The following is a 19,778-nucleotide window of genomic DNA, read 5'->3' on the forward strand; positions in this document are numbered from 1 at the left end:
CATTACAGAAACTTGGTGGAATGAGGATAATCAATAAGACATGGCAATACCAGGGTATAAAATATATAGCAATGATGAGTAGGTCATGCTGGTGGGGGAGTGGCTCTATATATAGCAGTAGGAAAATGCTGCTGACCACTTCACCAGGATGGTGACGGTGATTGTGAAATGCTCAGGTTGATTAGAGAGGCAGAAAACCCAGTAATAATGAGAGATTTCAGCTGTCCCCATGTTGCCAGGGTACATGTCACCTCAGGAAGGGATGCAGAAATAACATGTCTAGACGCATTAAATGACTGCTTCCTGGAACAGCTTGTCCTGAAACTTACAAAGCAGTTCTTGATTTAGTCCTAAGTGGAACACAGGATCTATTCCAAAAGGTGAATATAGTTGAATTGCTCAGTAAGAGCAACCATAATGTTATTAAATTTAAATCCCTGTAGGAGGGAAAATGCCAAAGAAGCCCATCACTGTAGCATTTAACCTCAAAAAGGGGAACTACACAAAAATGAGGAAGGTAAACAGAAATTAAAAGGAACAGTCACAAGGGTGAAATGCCTGTAAGCTGCATTGGGACTATTTAAAAACATCATAAGAGAGGCTCAAACTAAATGCATACCCCAAATGAAAAAAACAGTAAGAGGACCTGTGATGGCGTGTCCACTCCACACAAGTCCTCAGCAAGTTAATATTGGCCAGAAGGGGCCAATCAACCGCATATGCTGCACCTGAAGAAGAACCATGGATTGATATATCTAATGGCAGATGAAGCCTAGCTGGGGTAGGATTATAAACCAGGAAGAGTCTGCAAGAAAGAGGTTTGCAGTCACTCCCTATTTATTGATATAAATATATATATATTAAAATATAAATAGAAAGATTATTGGCCACAGACAAGAAGGAGATTCAGGGGGAGAGTAAGTTCTGGGGTCCTGCTCTGGACTGAGGAGTCTGGCAGGAGGCCAGGAGACTCTCCCGTGACAAACAAGAGATAGGCAAGGTGATAGAGAGATGAGGTTGGAAGGAGCCCAGGGAAACAGAGCCTGAGCAAACCTGGATTGCTAGTCATAGGGCTCCTGGGCTGAAACCCAGAGTAGCGGGTGGGCCAGGTTCCCCAACCTGCCACAGGAAAGTGACACAGGACCTGGAGACTGGAATGGAAGACCATCTGAGACAGTGTCTGGACAGTTTGTGTGGTAGGACTTTGTTATCTCAAAAGAGGAGGAACTCTATAGTGACCTGGTGGGAGAAAAAGAAGTACCCTGAGTCACAAAGGGGGGCAGTCCACAGCATGGGCACCCAATGGAAGGGGGTGCCACATGGGGTGAGAGCTATTTTCCAGTCCCAAGGAGGCACATAAAAATGCTGCATGGGTAAACAGCAAAGTAAACGAGGCGGTTAGAGGCAAAAAGGCACTCTTTAAAAACTGGAAGGCAAATCCTAGTGTGGAAAATAGAAAAGCGCATAAACTCTGACAAGTGTAATAAGGAAGGCCAAAAAAGAATTTGAAGAGCAATTAGCACAACACAGCACAACACAAACACTAATAGCAAAAAACCCTTTAAGTACATCAGAAGCAGGAAGCCTGTTAAATAGTTAGTGGGACTACTGGACGATTGAGGCACTAAAGGAGCACTCGAGGAAGACAAGGCTGTTACAGAATAGCTAAATGAATTCTTTCATCAGTCTTCACTTCAGAGGATGAGTGAAAATCCCCACATCCAAACCATTCTTTTTAGGTGGCAAATCTGAGAAACTGTCCCAGATTGAGGTATCGATAGGTTTTGGAACAAACCAATAAAGTAAACAGTAATAAGTCACAAGAACCACATGGTATTCACCCAAGAGTTCTAAAGGAACTCAGATATGAAATTGCAGTACCACTAACTGTGGGCTGTAACCTGTTGTTTAAATCAGCCTCTGTACCAGATGGTGAATAGCTAATTTAATGCTGATTTTCTTTTTTAAAGGCTCCAGAGGTGATCCTGGCAATTACAGGCCAGTGAGCCTGACTTCAGTACCAGGCAAATTGATTGAAACTATCATAAAGAACAGAATTATCAAACAAACTCAATATGTTGGGGGAAAGTCAACACAGCTTGCCTCACCAATCTATTAGAATTCTTTGAGGGAGTCAACAAGCATATGGAGGAGGATGGTTCAATCAATATAGTTCACTTGAGCTTTCAGAAAGCTTTTGACAAGGTCCCTCACCAAAGGCTCTTAAACAAAGTAAGCTGTCATGGGATAAGAGGGAAGATCCCCTCATGGATTAATAACTGATTAAAATATCAGAAACAAAGGGTAGGAATAAGTAGTTTTCACAACAGAAAGAGGTAAACAATGGAGTTCCCTCATGGGTCTGTACTGGGACCAGTGCTGTTCAACATATTCATAAATGATCTGGAAAACAGGGTGAACAGTGCGGTGACAAAATTTGTAGATGATACAAAATTACTCAAGATACTTAATTACAAAGCTGACTGCAAAGAGTTGCGAAGGATTCTCACTAAACTGGGGGACAAAATGGCAGATGAAATGCATGTTGATAAATGCAAAGTAATAAACATTGGAGAAAAGTATCCCAACTATACATATAAAATGATGGGCTCTAAATTAGCTCAAGAAAGAGATTATGGCGTCATTGTAGATAGTTGCCTGAAAACATGCACTTAGTGTGCAGCAACAGTCAAAATTGCAAACAGAATTTTAGGAACCATTAGGAAAAGGACAGATAATAAGACAGAAAATATCATAATGCCACTGTATAAATCCATGGTACAGCCACACCTGGAATACTCTGTGCAGTTCTGGTCTCCCCATCTCAGAAAAGATATATTAGAATTAGAAGAGGTGCAGAGAAGAGCAACACAATGATTAGGGGTATGGAACAACTTCCATACGAGGAAAAATTAAGAAGACTGGACTGTTCATTTTAGGAAAGAGACGACTAAGGGGGAGGCTATGATAGAGGTCTATACGATCATGAATAGTGTGGAGAAAGTGACTAAGGAAGTATTATTTACCCCTTCACATAACACACGATCCAGAGGTCACCCAATGAAATTAATAGGCAGCCATAGGCACTGACTCTGTGGGTGCTCCGGGGCTGGAGCACCCATGGGGAAAAATTGGTGCATGCTCTGCACCCACGAGCAGCTCCCCGCCCTGTCCCCCCGCACCAGCTCACCTCCGCCTCTGCCTCTTCCCCTGAGCACACTGCCGCATCCTGATCTCCCCGCTCCCTCCCAGTGCTTGGGGGAGGAGGCGGAGATTTTGGGAGGGGTCCAATGGGGCAAGGAGGGGCGGAGTTAGGGCGGGGACTTTGGGGCCAGGGTGGAGTCGGGGTGGGTGCGATTACCCACCGACGCAGAAAAAAGTTGGCGCCTGTTTAGTCAGCAGGTTTAAACCAAACAAAAGGAAATACTTCTTCACACAGTGCACAGTCAACCCATGGAGCTCATTGCCAGGGGATGTTGTGAAGGCCAAAAGTATAAATAGGTTCAAAAAAGAATTAGATAAGTTCATGGACGATAGGTCCATCAGTGACCCAGTATGGCCATTCTTATGTTCTTGTCAGTGATTGCTGTAGGCTTTTCTTGCAGTTGCTTTGTGCTAAGTGTTGTACAGATATAATGGCCACCTACTGCAGGTGTGTTATGTTCTTCTGCTATAGAGTACACTCTAGGGGAGGACACACACACACAAACACACACTTTTAATCTCCATAGAGCTTGTCAGCACAGAACCCAGTTACTCATTCTGTGTGCTGGCATCACATTGTTTGAAAGTGTAGTTGTGTTGTAATTAGTGCCAACAACACAGGAGATATTCCTATTTATAAAATTCCTATTTACAAATGTTTATTTTAGTTCTTTTTAAAAGATGCCCATTCAGTGCCCATACTAAGACATGGCAATAATTTAGGACCAGTATCCAAGAGATTGAACCCTCCTAATGAAAGTACCACTGTCTCCATCTACCTGATCACCCTCTCCCCAGGCCCCAGAAAAGCCAAAGACCAGTCAGGCAGCAAGACTAGGGGGACCAACAAATTCAGGCTTTGTCAAACTGAAGCAGGAAGAGTTGCACAGTTGAGGACCCTCACTGAGAGCAACCTGCCACCTGCACCCTCATAATCAAACCAGAGGCTGCTAACTGAAATGCTTCAGATGATCTGAAGTGCTGGAGGCACATCACACAAGGCAAGTTGCAGTCTCTGACTACCTTGAGTTGGTATACAGACAAGCAGGCTCCAGTCCACTTAACGCTCTATGGGTATGATCAAAAGCCCACTGAAGTCAATGGAAATCTTTCCACTAATGTCAGTGGGCTTTGGATCAGGGCTTATACAAAACTCCATGACATGTGTTGCGCAGGTCAAGCTAGATTATCATAATAGTCTCTTCTGGCCTGAGAGACTCTGCATCTATAAACAATTGATAATTTTTTCTTGAGAAATAGGAAGAATATTTTTGTTACTAGATGAGATTGTTTAAATATTTAAAACAAGTTGCCTCTTTCAGTGTATTTAAGCATGCATGGATGGCAGTGGGACAGAACCTCTGATCGAGCATATGATTAAATTGATTTTTACCAAACAGTATTCGTAAAATATGAAGATTAAAACATTTGATGTGCATCATGTAGTTGTGCGGCTGGAATAAAAATGATGCACAGCATGCTGATATTTAAGAAATAGCTGCCTCCAAAGTGTACTTAAGAGGTGTTTAATGAAGAGGCCAATTATCCATTGCTGATTTCACATCCAGCCTGTGCTATAATTACCATAGCTCCAGAGGTCATGTCTTAGTCCTATCTTGTTTCCCATAAAACTTTTGGACTGGGGTATTTATCTAACATTATTCATCCACAGCAACCTTTGTCAGATGCCTGTTGGTAAGTCTGCACAAGTAATGGGCTTTTTCCTTTGAGCACTGTATTGTTTTGGTCTCGTCTGATGGTGCACCAAAAAAACATTGAGCTGCTCTGATAAATAACTAGGAAGATGTAGGGAGAGAAATCTATTGAGAGCAAGCTGTCATACTTTGAAGGATTTTGTGCATAAAAAATGCCACATATCCCTCAGGTCTCCTTGGACTTTATTAGCATGATGTTTAGAAGGCACCAAAAATGAGTAGATTTAAGGGTGAGTATATTTGTCAGCAACAACAACCCCTTACTTCTCACTTACCTGGAAAAGACATGGCCTGATGGTAAGAAGACTGGGGTTCTGATTTTCCATCTTTTCACCTTGTGCAGTCCTTCATACATTTGCAGAATGCAAAGAGGGTACAAAAGACTAGCAAATCAGAATGGTTGTATTTTACACTGGGCTTGCACTCTTTTTGCACAGGTTGAAGTGATTATACAAGGTTCAAGGCAGTGTAGAATCTCTCAGGAACCTTTAGTTTAGGAGAGCACATATTCTGATCCCAGCTGAACCACTGACTCACCTTGGACAAATTTCTTGACCTCCTTGTGTCTCAGTGAAATCCAGCTAAAAAATTAGAAGGGCCTAACCAAAAACCTGTTGCTTTTCAAAGATGAGAACTCCTCCAAAATGTCAGAGAGCAGCCCTTCCCAAAGTAACAACATGACAACATTTCTGAAGAGCCCATTTGTGTGTGTGAGAGAGGTAGCTGGCAGAAGCTCTGGATTACTATTCTTTCTAATGTGGTAGCGCCAAAAGATCCCAGGATTGGGTCCCCATTGTGCTGGGTCCCCCAACCCAACCAGAATCCAGGTTTCAGAGATGAATTATTGTCACCAGACTGTGAAGACTCCTCCCGCTATCTGCTGCTACTTCCATGTGGAGGATTGCAAGAGAGGCAGAGGGCTTGGTGCTCTAGTGGGTCTCTCAGGATGCAGGACTGGGCTGGAAGGCCCTGGTTTACCCTCTCAACTCTAATTGGCATGGGTTGTTTTGGGGAAAGAGCTCTGAGGGTCTGGTAAGGGCCATCTGAACGTCATTAGGCTGCAAACAATATTCTTCAGATTACAAATCCCTGTGTTTCCATTTTGCATTACTGAATTTGCATGCAAACAACTTGACTAGCACATCATTTTAGTTTTACAGTAGTCATAAAGCCAGTGACTCTTGATTTTTAGCTTACAATGTTTGCACCAAAAAAGATGTCCTACAGCTGTGTTCTTGACACCTCTAACTATCTAATCCCTGCTTTATCACCATCTCAGCAATCTGTTTGACATTAAACATCATGTTTATATTGATGACACCAAACTTTTTCCCATCCAACCTTTGTCCCTGCCAACATCTCCACCTCTCTGTGCACTCTCTCTGTCATATATTCCTTATTGCTTGGTTCCACTCAAATTTTCTCCACCCTATTGTCTTCAAGACTGGTTCCTTCTCTTAGACTAGAGTAAATGCCCTAATGCTCCCTAATTTCTTCCATCTACCTCCTTGACTCTGATCTTGCCTTGTCGGATGTACCAGAAATGATCCATCAATGTTTATTTTTCCATCTTACCAACAGTATCTGCAGGACCTCCTATAGCTGGACCTGGATTCATAATATAATTCATACCTGCCCTTATCTTCACTTTCTGTCTGCCCACTTCCTTAATCCATGCACTCCCAACCTCCCACTTTGATTACTACAACTCCCTCTGGGCTGGTCTCCTTGCCAAATTTCAACTTGCCCGAGAACACTCTGACCACCTGTGTTCCATCAAGAACTCACAAGCATAACCTCATTACCCTGATCCTTATTTATCTTCACTGACCCTATTGCCCCCTCAGACCTGACCTTACCAACTCCCTTTTCCTCTCCTCCGTTCATTGAACTGGTTATGGGCAAGACTTAGTCCTCACTGTGAGTCTCTGACAGTGGCAGTGCCTTTAGCCACATCCACCTGTCTGATGGAAAAGCCTTGTCCTGAACTTAGTTCCAGTGAGTCCCCAGCCATTTCAAATCCTGCCTCAATATCCATCTCTTCTCTTTTCTGCTTACCGAGGAGGCCGCTGGCTCAGTGGCTAAGGCAAAGAGTTGGGCATCAGAAGGCCTGGATTCTGCTCCCAGCCTGGCCACTGATTTGTTGGATGATCTTGTGCAAGCTAAAGAATCACTTCTGTTTCCCCAGCTGTAAAATGAGAATATTGAAACAAAGCGCTTTGAGAAATATAGATTAAAAGTGCAAAGTGCACGCACCTTATTAATATTGTAGTTATTCACTTTGATCCCCTACCTCCACCTTTCACCATACTCTTATGTGCTCGTCGTTTTCAGTTTTATAATCCCTTCTGTGTGTTCAATATTTTTGTGCAAATGATGGCTTTTGCAGCAGACTGAAACTTGTTACCCTTCTTGTAGGAAAGACATGGTACCAGAAATAGCATTCTAATTGGTACGATGCGTGAAGGACTTGTTTGCCACTCAGGTATAATAACATTGCCTTTTTTTCCTTGTTTTAGGGAGTGCTGCCGATTTTTTGGAGACAGTGGCTTGACTATGAAGGTGTTTTTTACCAAGGCAGCACCCTTTGGTGTTCTTTGGACACTCACAAACTACCTGTACTTACATGCAATAAAGAAAATAAACACTACGGATGTCTCCGTGTTGTTCTGCTGCAACAAAGCTTTTGTGTTCTTGCTTTCATGGATCGTTCTCAGGGACAGGTTCATGGGAGTGAGGGTAAGTGTCTCCTTATCTCTCTGTCTCCCTCCCTCCTTCGCTTTAACCCTTTTCCAGCTGGCTCATTTAGATCAGCATCTGACACTAATAACAGCAGGTTTCTCTGATCTTTTGAAGAGGTGAAGTCATGAGCTGAGTCAGCATAATATCCTTACAGAGCTTGCAGTCCTCCAGCCTGTGCAGAAATGCATTCATTACAAAACAAATCAGCACTGAGAACCATCACTGTGTGGCTCTCTCTCAACACTGCAGCCTCCTCTTCCTAGATCTTGCTCTCTTTCCTCACTGTTCCTTCCAAAGGAGATGACTTATCCCAGACTGTGACATGAAGGATAACTGGTATCCCTGTGTGGTCATGAACATTTATCATCCTTTTCCTGTTCTCTTTTGATTAGAAAGGACTGAGCCTATGGTACTTAGACATTTTTTTTAACTGTGCATTTCTACGGGTGCTTTACATGTCCTTGTGAATTTTTTGTCCATATTCTCTGAATTCATTGGTGCAGCTCATATCTGCATATGACACAAGCCCTGTGCTATTGGAGTATTAAGTTCTGTGTCAGACCTGGTTGTTGATAGCAACTGATATAAACATAGATGTGGCTAATTCAACTCCTATTTTTCAAGTATCTGTTTTTAAAAAGGTTTGTTTCTGTGTGGAAGTGCGAGGGAGGGGGAGGAATGCCCCTGTAGTGTGCTCAGCAATCCATTCCATGACTGCACAGTTTGGGCTAAAATTCAGTGAGATCTCGTGTACTAATACTACCTAACACAGTCTGTGTAAGTCACTCTGGCAGGTGAAGAGCTAGAGAGAACTATCGGGTCTTAGTTTGTGTCCAACAGGCTAGATAGAGGGGGGGAATTCTGGAGCAGGAGATCTCTGAGTGGGGCATTGTGGAGGCTGGAACTTGCCAGCACAGCTCCAATAAAGCACAACTTCAATAAATTCTCTGTTAGATTTTCTGCTTAATTCTGTGGGCCCATAGGTAGGAAACAGAGATTTCCCTGCAGCCTTCCCAACTTCTGCATAGACCCTGCAGTCACACAGAACCCTCTGTTTGGTCCAAGAGGTGCCACCAACACATTTTACCCCTTCCATGGGAAAGATGGAGGAGGGGCCCACAATGCATAGCATTGAGGGACAATCTGATCCAGAGTTCCCTTTGCAGTTGTTAAAATTAAGTCCTGTCTCCCTTATGCCCTTGAAGAACATTCCAGCCCTTAGAACCAAGAAGCAGCTTCTCACATTCCCCTCTGACAGCAGAGGCAGCACCAATCAGCAGTTGGCATTTATCGGCACTCCCCAAAAGTGACACAGTGTCAGGTCTGTGGCTCCTATAGTGGGGCTGAAAGCAATTACCGTATGAAGACACCAACGATTTACTCCTGCCCCATTACACCAGCTGAAGTGGAGATGAGGAGTCAGCTCTCTTCTTGGTAAACCTGGGCAATATTTCTAGTTTGTTTTCAGAGAGATTTTAAACACCAGGATACGCAGAGATTAAAAATTAACTTTAATAGAAGAATTTATTTCTGTGTGATTGAAAATCTTGAGCCACACTGTTGTTATTGCAGCATGGCCCTCAGGCTGCAATAGGGAAGATTACAAAAGGTAACAGCAAAGGAGTACCTAGCCCTTCCAGCTGTTGTCTGCACATTAACCTTTCAGACTGACTTGACTCTGAACTTCATTTAACTGCGGGGGAAGGGGGTTGAGTAACCAGTGAGGGAGCCTCTGTAGGAGAGCTGTAGTGATTTTAGGGGGTGATGGTAATGCTAGTTGTGTTGTCTTTTGGATAAGAGGAAAAAACAATCAGGGTCTCTAGGGGACTTTTAGTAAGTACTCCATTGTCCTGGTCAAATTCTAGTGGAAAACATTTACATCCTTCCCTCTTTAATTCTCCTGCATGTGCAGCTGGAGATGGTATTCCTAGTGACTTTCCAAAGCAGTGTATAGTGTTGCTGTACCCTGTTAAACAACTGGTGTGTTGCACCCCTTTAGGTGGCTGCATTTCTATGGTGAGTGATACAAAGATTGTAAACACACAATCACACACATGGGCAAGAAAGATGGTGTGTTGGCAGAATGCTTTGTAACCTTGCTGGATGAAAGGCACTGTATAAATGGAAGATACTGGTAATGATGCATTCATGTCAGAAGGATCGTATCTGGATTCCTAGGCTCAGATCTGGGGTTTTGGCTTGATTGAGTACAGAGCTAATGACTGAAGAGTGGATCCAGGTCTGAACTTTCCCCCATTTCAAGAGAGGAAAGGGGGTGAAGTGATGAATGGCCTGGATCTAGGGTTTGGTCTGAAGCATCTTTAATTATTCTTTATTAATTTTTAGTATTGTCTTGGGATAAGCCAACTTGTCAGTAAATCAGTAGCAAATAAATGGAGACACAGTTCTCCAATAGTCCCTGATAAGAAAATACTGCTTTAAAACCATAGGTATGCCAAAATATCTCCACCTGTCATTGATGGCATGTGGTACCAGAGGGAGGAACAACATGACAAGGAAGGGTATAGTTCACGGAGAGGTGCTGTACCCCTTCCAAACTTCAGTCCTCCACAGTGGTGCCTGGCCCTAATCAAAGATTTAGTCCAAGTGGTTTTCATGAGGAACTGTCTCCCATTTGAGCTGAGTAAGAGTGACATGCTACATTCTCCTCACCCAGCTATTAACTGACAAAGTGCTAGAGGATGAGGGAGAACTTTCTGGGATACTTGAACTTCTTGGATATTAACTTCTTGTCTGAGTAGTGGCAAATGTATTGCAGGTGTGGGATGTATTTTGTTTCCCCTGGAAAATGAGGCAGAGTGGACAGGCTCTTCCTTGACTCCTTTGTATCTTTCATGGGGATTAGGAAGGGCTCCTCCAGGGAAGGGCTTGGGCATTTTGGTGGAGGGAAGATGCTGCAATGAGATTTTGTTCTTCTTTCTTTTCACTGTGTATTGAGTAGCAAGTGTGCTAGGGTACTTCCCTTTATGACTGGGGATTTGAATGGAGTCTCCTCCTCTTTCCTTGGTTGATGGCTGGCCACCTTTTCTTCCTTCTGTTCCTTCCCTTTTCTGTAAGTTCCTGAGTCATAGTGGAGCTGATTTATTCAGGTACAAGGACAAACACCGTGTGTTTGGAATTTAATTTGGGGGTGAACTTCTAAAAGGTGGCCCCTTTCTAAAATCAGGAGCTAAGTGTTCGGAGTCACAGTTAGTTGTTATTTATTATTTACCTTGAGGCCAGGGTCCCACTGCACTAGACACCCTACAAACATATAACCCTGCACCAAAGATTTTATAATTAGGGCTCCATGTCTGTCACGGAAGACATGGATTCCGTGACTTTCTGCAACCTCTATGACTTCTGCGGCGGCCAGTGTGGCTGACCCCAGGGCCACCCAAGCAGCTGGCCCCGGGGTGGCCAAAGCAGCCGTTGTTCCTGTGGCCCCTTGCAGCTAGTGCTGCTGACCCTGCCCCTTCCAGCAGTGACCCCTGGGGCACCCTTCAGAAGCGGTGCCCCCATGGCGCACACTCCGCAGCAACAGATCCCCATGATGTGCCACCCCCAAGCAGCAGCCCTCTGTGACACACACACACCCCGCAGCAGCAGCCCCTCGGGGCACCCCCTGCAGTAATGGGTGCCGCAAGATTTAGTCAGGGGTATTTATAGTATAAGTCATGGACTGGGCCATGAACTTTTGTTTATTGCCCATGACCTGGCCATGACTTTTACAATAAATACCCATGATTAAATGGTAGCCTTATTTATAATCTACTGCTGATGCGCTGCACTAGTGTTTCAGATTCTGTAAGGCTGCAAAGCCTCAAGAAATAGTTAAAATCAGATATTGAGGGCTCAGTTCTCCACCACGTCCAGGATGAAAGAGGCTTTCAGTTTACAGTTTAGGTTTGTGGTATTCTCTGTCACTGGCAGTTTGTAAATCAAGATTGGATGTTTTTCTAAAAGATCTGCTCTAGTTCAAACAGGAATTATGGAGAGAAGTTCTGTGGCCTGTGCTCTGCAGGTCAGACTAGATGATCACAGTGAACCCTTCTGGCGTTAGAGTCTATGAATCCTGCAAAGTGCTGAGCTCTCTCAACTCCCATTATAGTCAGCAACTTGTCAGATCAAACCCCATCTCATTAGCATTTCTAATATTGAGCATTAATTTTATTTAGCTAAAGGACCCAGCTCTCTACAGAATAGATACAATTTTCAAATGTTTCGGTCTCTTCTGATTTTGTCCTTTGCTCTGCTCATACGACTCTAAAGAGCCACTAGCAAAATTGTACATTCAAGCACACAAGAGTAACTGTGCAGGTAGTGGCATGCCCATATATAGAAATAGGTTGTGTGTTTGATTACTTGTGCATGTACACCTTTGCAGGTGCAACCTAGAACCTTAGTTTTAAAATTTGGCCCTAAATCTGTAAATTGCCTCCATCCAGCCTGCCCCCATCCAGCTGTGGTATGTCAGATTAGTTAGTATTTAAGCTTTTCAGCTCTTTCTTGTAGCCTAAATTCTGTTATATTCTCTAAGGCTGTAGATTTTTGGACTCTGGAAAAAACTGATGGTTCACCTGCGTGAAAGTTGTATAACCTTATTACAGGGATCCCCTAGCTATGGTTTGAATAGGATGGGTTATTCTAATTACATCACAAAGAGAGCAAAGAATGTGAGGCCTGGATATAAGGTTTAAACAGGTGCCTCTCACCAAAACCACCACTGGCATTAACTGGCCTTCCTGTCAGTAGTGCTGGCAGAGGCATAGGATTGAATAGGGTTAGAGATTGAATCCTTCCACCCCTAGAAGGCCCACCTCCGAGGATTGCTGGCGGGGCAGTGTGGCGAGACCTACGCTGCCATGAGCCAGGCTGCACCTATTGTGTAGAAAGAGAAATTTACCCTCAAGGGCAGTCAGTCCAGCATCTTCAATGAGCAACTAAAGTTCCTCGGGCAAAAATAGCATTCGGCCTTTGATGCCCTGAGGAGTGACATTACAGCATTTACCTAGCTGATACATAAAATCTCCCTTTCCTTTCTAAATAGAACATGTATGATATACTGGTCTCTCCCTGGTTTTCCAGCCACTCCTTTTAGAATATATAACCAAGATCTTGGAGGAGTGAAACTAACAAAATCTGCAGGATAAACAGGGATTCTCCTATTTTTATTATCCTTCTTTCCATCCCTTTGCTTCCGATGCCCAGGATGGCTGAGACACTGTGCTGACTTTCTTCCCTGAGGGATCCGTATGAGTAGTCTGTGAAGCAGGAGACATCCTGCTATCCCCACTCTACTGTGCCTACTGATCCACACTATCAATACTAAATACGCAGCACACAACCAATTTTCTCAGCTAAGCTCTTCTCCCAAATCAGTGTAGACTCTATGCTCATAGAGTAGAATTTTCAAAAGCACTGGATTTAGGAGCCCAAGTGCTACTGCAAGTCAATAGAAAATGTGCTCATGGATCCTTTAGGCACTTCTGAAAATCCCACTCAAAATGTAAACATTCTTCTGAATCATAAAGTCTGTCTCCCCCTTTACATCTGAATAAACCCACTGGCTGACTTGTAAAATACTCAGATATTCTTTATTTTACTGTTTTTTTTTCAATAAGCCCCTTTCCCCTGACATCTCCCCTGGATTTTAGTTCATTTCTTCAAGCACTGGGAAATTCAAAGTCATGTATTATTGTGAAACACCTGATGCAGGGGCCACCTGATGTCAAGACTCAGTGACGGCTGAAATTCCCTCTTCAGGTTTATCAGGAGACAATGCTCTGAAGAGCACCTCCTCTCTGGCCAGTTGCTCTGAGATCTGACACAGTCTCTTCTTCACCGTTCCTTGCAGGCAGTTTCTCAACCAACTGGTGGGGCTTGTATATTCTCTTAACACATTAGCAGACTGCTCTGCTCTCTGTGGTTGCTCTTTTCTCATCAGTAAGGCTTAAAGTAGATGGCACAGAAAAGTGGAGCTCTTATTCAGAATGGCTCTTAAATATTTCAGTCACCAGGGGCTGTTAAATAACACGTCCTTTGTTTGTTTGCTTCCTCCTAGATTGTGGCTGCTATACTTGCTATTGCAGGGATAGTCATGATGACCTATGCTGATGGATTCCACAGTCATTCAGTTATTGGAATAGCACTTGTTGTGGGATCTGCCTCAATGTCTGCTCTTTATAAGGTAAATGCATACAAACCTCTTCGGGCTAAAAAATACCGACCACCTCGTATTAATGAGCTGGTCCCAACTTACCACCAAATACTGCCTCTCCTAAGCTTTATGCAGGACAACATTGCATGCTCTTTTTATGGGTACCTGCTATAAGCATAAAGACCAGTTTAACATTGGCAAGAAATATTTACTTATGTTGGCATTATCTGTCCCTATTTAAGGAGCAATAAGTGCCTACTTTTCGGGGGGGAGGGGGAATGACTCCCACCAAAGAATCCATCTGCTCCAATGCACTTCAGCAGGAGCTGCAGGTGCTCAGCACCTCTCAGAATCAGGCACCTTCATTTAGGTGCCAAATTTTAGCAATCCAAGTCTGAAAATTTTGTCCAAAAGCTCTTTCAAGCTCTTGGCTTTTAAAATGTCTCCGTACCCTTCTGACTTGGACCCTGATTCAGCAATGTGCATAGCACAGACCTGACGTGAAGCATTGATTTTTGTGGGAATAGTACATGCTTAAAATTAAGGTGCTCGCTTATGTATTTTGCTAAATTGGGTTATCAGTCTGGGGGCGGGGAAAGCTTCAGCTCAGGTCTCACCTTCTATGAAGTTACTATAAGTTCGCTAAAGATTGTAAGAGGCCTCCAGTTAAAAAAAGGGAAGTCAAGCCCAGATGCTATAGCTCTAATGTAAACAACAACCATAAGAACATTTTTAAAACCCCTAAACTTGAATCAGTCTGTCTTTAGCCCTCTGAAAGGAGGAGTGACCGGGCTAATGCTCCTTTTTGGGGCTGTATTTGCTTGTGTTTCTAGGATTTTAATCAGTTTTTCTTTTGTTCAGAACAAGGAGCATGGTGTGATTACTGTCAGAAATTACAGGAATGACTGGAAATTAAAGTCCACTCCCTCCTAGTCAATTCAGACAGAACAGAATTGATTATCTGCCATGTGTTTTTGTTTATTGGTGATAAAAGGGGCGTATGAAGACATAAATGTCATGTTATGCGGATACCAGATTTTCCCATCACTAGTTGCAGGAACAAACAGCTGACATTGGCTTGTTGTCAGTCCTCTCCTGCAGCCCCTTCGCCATCTCTGTTACACAGACACATTCACTGTCTGTCTCCTCTGTTCTCACTCCTTGTCATTACTCTGTGAAATAACCAGACAGACTGCCCTGAAGGTATCAAATGAGGAGCAACTGGAATTCAGATTCATTAAAGACCTGATCCAGAATGGACTCAGAATAACAAGTATGAAAAGTAGCTGCTTTGGCCAGCTCTGACTGTGGAGATATTTCTGATGGCTTCCTGTCACTAACATGGTTTTGTGTGTTGTATTAGGATGTTCTCAGCAGAATAAACTCACTAAATAAAGGAGAGATAGCGGCTAATTGAATCTAACAACAGCAGTACTGCCAGCACACTAACCTCTTTAGATTTTACTTCATACACAGTAGTTTAATGTAAGGCAGAAATTCAGTGTCTTTAAAACCATAGTGAAATAGGAACATAGGACTTGCTATCCTAGAACAGTACAATGGATCGTTTAGTCTAGCAACATTCAGGCTCCAAGTCTTGTCCACATATATTGCACGTATCACAGCAAAAGTTGCAATGCACCTTGACTAATTTGTGCTTTGCTATTCTGGAACAGGAAATGTCTTTCTGACGCCAGCTCGTGATGGGAAACAAGCCATTTGACAAGTCAATAGGAACACTAAATGAGCCTGCTCTCTCCCATTCATTGCGTTATATCACTCTAGCATATTGCCTCTGACTCCTCTTCTCAAAGTAAACAGACGGGGGTTGCAAATCATTCCTCTTCGTACACTGTTGTTCACTGGGCCTTTTCTGCTCCTGCAGCATCCTCCTGTCTGAGATAAGATTATCAAAACTCAGTGCAAAAGTGAATGGTGGTCCCTGCTAATGATCAGAACTCGCCCTGTCATTTCTTATGGGATGGTGGGGCTGGGTTCATAACTCGCTGTTAAGGAAAGTGTACAGCCGTCACTTTCTGTATCTTAAATGTAGCAGGTGACTTTTTTTCTACAAAACATAAACAGGTTTCTGATTGATTCAAAATGAGATAGTAACACGCCCATCATCCTTTTGATTTATGCACTAAAGCTTGAATTGAGTTACCGAATTTTAGCGACTAGTAGAGGAAATCCTGGGCCAAAGTCAGGTATGACTTACTAATGTAAATATAAAGCAAACACTGAAGTCAATGGTGCTACTCCAGATTGATGTAAGTAAAACAGAAAGCAAAACTGAGCCTCTTTGTACTTACATAGGGAGATTGCTTTAAAAATCAATGTTTTTCTCTTTTTCTTCCCCGTAAACCTAAATCCCTTTAACAAATCACCCCCACCAGAAGGGAAGAACCAAATGTTTAACTCTCCCTGCCCTCTTTAGTACTTTTAACATGGCATTCTAAGGGGCATGGGGACTGAGGTCTGGTCATTGGGATGTACAGCTTTTCATGGGCAATAGGATTTAGAGAGTTCACATACTTGCTAGGTGAGTGAAGACTGTTGCCAACTGTCCAATGGCCTATGGGAGTGGTGAGTTCCTAGCAGAGAGAAGAAAATTTACATTATATAAACCCACTGCCATAATGCAGGTGATTGGCACTCTGGTTGGCAGGTGATTGGAAGCAAAGATGATTGGGATTGAAGGGGCCTGGCCACTGAATTGCCATCACATCCCTCAGGGTGAGGACTGTAGGTCAGGGCTGAGGCACGTTCATGAGGCGACACGTGGGGGCTGGTAAGCATGTTGGGAGAGTATAAAAAGTAGCACTTCTCTGTGTAATATCTCAGCTATAAAACACTGCAGCTCTTTTCTCCAGCACAAGATTACTGCTCAATTTATTTCATTTAGTATATTTACAGAGCTTCCAATGGTGTGAGAGATGTTTTACACACACACATATTTTCCCAGGCAGGAAACATTATGATTGAATTAAGGTTGTGTGTACATCAGGAACTGAACATTAAAATCCTTATAAGAATGTTCTAATGAGTGGGAAAAAAATCAAAAGCAGGAACTGAGAGTTATGGTTAACATTACAACCAGGATCAGGGCCTAGCTAAGCAACATGCCAGCCAGATAAAGGAGGTCATGATTATTTGTTCCTGAATTCTTTCATTTTTAGTTTTATTTTTACTTTTTCTGAAGAGAATATTATAGAGAAAAACAGGTTTAAGAGAATATGCCACTCAAGAAACTTCTTGTATAATTCCTTCCTGTTTTTCAGAATAAAAAGTGCTGAGCCTCCTCCACATACATATTTTATGTAGCATTAGTGGTATCAGCTGCAGACACAATCTTTGCATTAATATATTGCTGGAGTGGAAAGGGGTCAGCTGATCAGGCATGTTTTTGAGTTAAAGCAAACCTACTTATTTTTTCTCTTGCAGGTTTTGTTCAAACTTCTCCTGGGCAGTGCTAAATTTGGAGAAGCCGCCTTATTCTTGTCTGTGTTAAGTGTCTTCAATGTCCTTTTCATCACCTGTATTCCTGTCATTCTGTACTTTACCAAAGTGGAATACTGGAGCTCTTTTGATGTTATTCCTTGGGGGAACCTTTGTGGATTTTCAATTCTCTTATTGAGTAAGTAAATGCTGTAAGTTCGTAACACTCTCTGATGGAAGCAGTAGCCAGAGGCCACGCCCTCCCCCCCAATGGAAGTTTAGATTTTTCTGAAATGGTGTAGATTTTTCTTTTTTTCTGCTCCCAAAGTTTAGCATGAGACATCATCTGGAGGGCCCATTGCACAGCTACAAATGTAGGGCCGGTTCCTCAGATTATTGTTGGGAATAATGCTTACTGCCATGCAGTGTCCCATTGACAGCCACAGAACGATTTCAGTAGTAAGCACTGCACTCGCTCGAAAGGGTTTGCAGAATCGGGCCCATAAAGTTTGTCCTAATGCATACTCATAAACTCTCCTTCACACAAATGCAGAATGCCCATGGTTCCAATGGAATACCCACATGTTTGAAGATGTGGGCTTGTCAACTTTCCCAAGCTAACCAGAGCCAGGCCAGTTCAGCCACGGTCTCACCAGCTAGCACTGAAGTCAGTGGGGCTCTTCCCATTGACTTCAATGGTAATTATATTTACTCCCTAAATGCATAGGAACCTCCAACGACAATCTAGTGTGCTGCAGTACTGCTGGTGATCAGTAGGTGGCACTCTTAGCTTTAGTTAATGACAGGGCTGTACTGTGCTACTGAAGGAAGAGTTTGTGGATGAGCTGTAAAACAAAAACCTTGACTACATGTGAGCATCAAAGATGCTGTGCTACTCTTTCCTAAATTAGAGGTATTAACCTAGTGCCTTAGCCAGGTTCTAATTTGGATAATTACATTCTGCCCACTAAAATGTGTCAATTGGAAATAGTATTTTCCCCTTCTTGTCATAGATTATAGCGTAGTTCTTTGTGCTTTCAAACAGCCGCCATGTTCTGCTACAGAAGTGGCTGCATTTTAGTTATTAAGCCAAGGCAATAGTTTTATATGAGCAAAGAGTGCAGAATTTGGACTTTGGTGTCCTTTGAGTTGAAAAGCGCCATATCCATGCAAACAGTCATTTCTAGAATATTCGAACATACATTGTGGGTCAGACTCCCCCCTGGCATATCCTTACTGACTTCAGAGGAGTGAGACCAGGGATGAAGTTGGTTCCCCAACAGCTATTTATTTGTCATAAAAACTCTATTTTAGTCATTATGTTCTTTTTTTTTTAATGAAATGCTGTTTATCAAACAGGTTGAATATCATCAAGGTTAGATTTATAGTATGTGCAGCCATCATCTACAGGCAGTTGATACGCAAAAATGCCTGGAAACAAATGCTTTTTTCACCCAAGATTTCCCAAATGAAGACATTAAATTTTAAAATGGGAGGACAGACTGGATAATCGTAGGGAATGGGGACTGTCACGGGGATGTAGTTGTGTTATTGTATGATATGGGACATATTCTGATCTGTATGGCCCCAATCCTGCAATCGGATCCCTGTCAGCAGAGTCCTGTTGAAGTCAGTGGGCCTCCCATAAGCTCAAGGGTCTGCCCAGGCAGATCAGCTTGCAAGGTAGGGGCCTTTGTGTACAGGTAACTTCCAGAAATACTAACGGGAGTTACCTGAAGGCTGGGGAAATGCACCATTAAATACTCTCTTTGTACTGTAAAATAAGTTAAGCTTGGTTTCACAAGAACTGTGCATCTAAAAATGAAAGTTGTTTTTCTTTCTTACTTCAGCATTCAATATTCTATTAAATTTTGGAATTGCTATTACATATCCTACCTTGATATCTCTTGGAATTGTACTCAGCGTACCTGTCAATGCAAGTAAGAATTTTTAACTTCCTTTTTTATTTTACTATATATACAAAGCCTCTTAATGTTTAAACAGTCAACAGAACTAAAAACTAAGAGCTTATCTGAGGTGAATAAAATGATGTTTTGTATCCACACCCACAAAAAGCAGAGAACAAACTGGTTAAAACAATATATATTTTCCTGCATTACATATAGATGAAAACTAATAGCTGAAGAAATGTTCTGCTAATTGAGTTTTTCACCAGTTCAAGGAACGTGTCTAATGCTAAACATACTTAGACCAATCATATTACATTTCAAAATAAAATTATGAGAAATCATGCTGGGAGGTGTATAACAGTAACAGGGGTGCTGGAACAATTTTTATAGTGAGGGTGCTGAGAGCCATTGAACTAAACTGTAAACTCTGTATATAATGGAAACACAGCAAGTCATGGGGTGCTGCCATATCCCCCACACCCGTAGCTCCAGCACCTATGAATAGTAATAGTTCAGCCTTGGGCAAGTAAAATATCATTGGTGTTTAACATCCTCAATCATTATGGTAAAGATTAGGCAAGTAGATTTTGGCATGGGCTGGTAAATTTT

At 42.6% G+C, this 19,778-nt stretch overlaps 1 protein-coding gene across 5 annotated transcripts in view; it reads left to right on the forward strand.

Moving 5' to 3' along the window:
* SLC35F3 (solute carrier family 35 member F3) overlaps positions 1–19,778 on the forward strand; it is a 277,816-nt gene that overhangs the window by 254,794 nt on the left and 3,244 nt on the right. For all 5 annotated transcript variants that reach the window (XM_030556911.1, XM_030556913.1, XM_030556915.1 and 2 more), the window contains 4 exons: positions 7,439–7,658; positions 13,726–13,851; positions 17,266–17,458; positions 19,110–19,199. In XM_030556911.1, coding sequence (XP_030412771.1) covers positions 7,439–7,658; positions 13,726–13,851; positions 17,266–17,458; positions 19,110–19,199 — 629 coding nt within the window. The remainder of the gene's footprint in view (positions 1–7,438; positions 7,659–13,725; positions 13,852–17,265; positions 17,459–19,109; positions 19,200–19,778) is intronic.

Source organism: Gopherus evgoodei, chromosome 3, assembly GCF_007399415.2.
Source record: "Gopherus evgoodei ecotype Sinaloan lineage chromosome 3, rGopEvg1_v1.p, whole genome shotgun sequence".
Lineage (NCBI taxonomy): Eukaryota > Metazoa > Chordata > Testudines > Testudinidae > Gopherus > Gopherus evgoodei.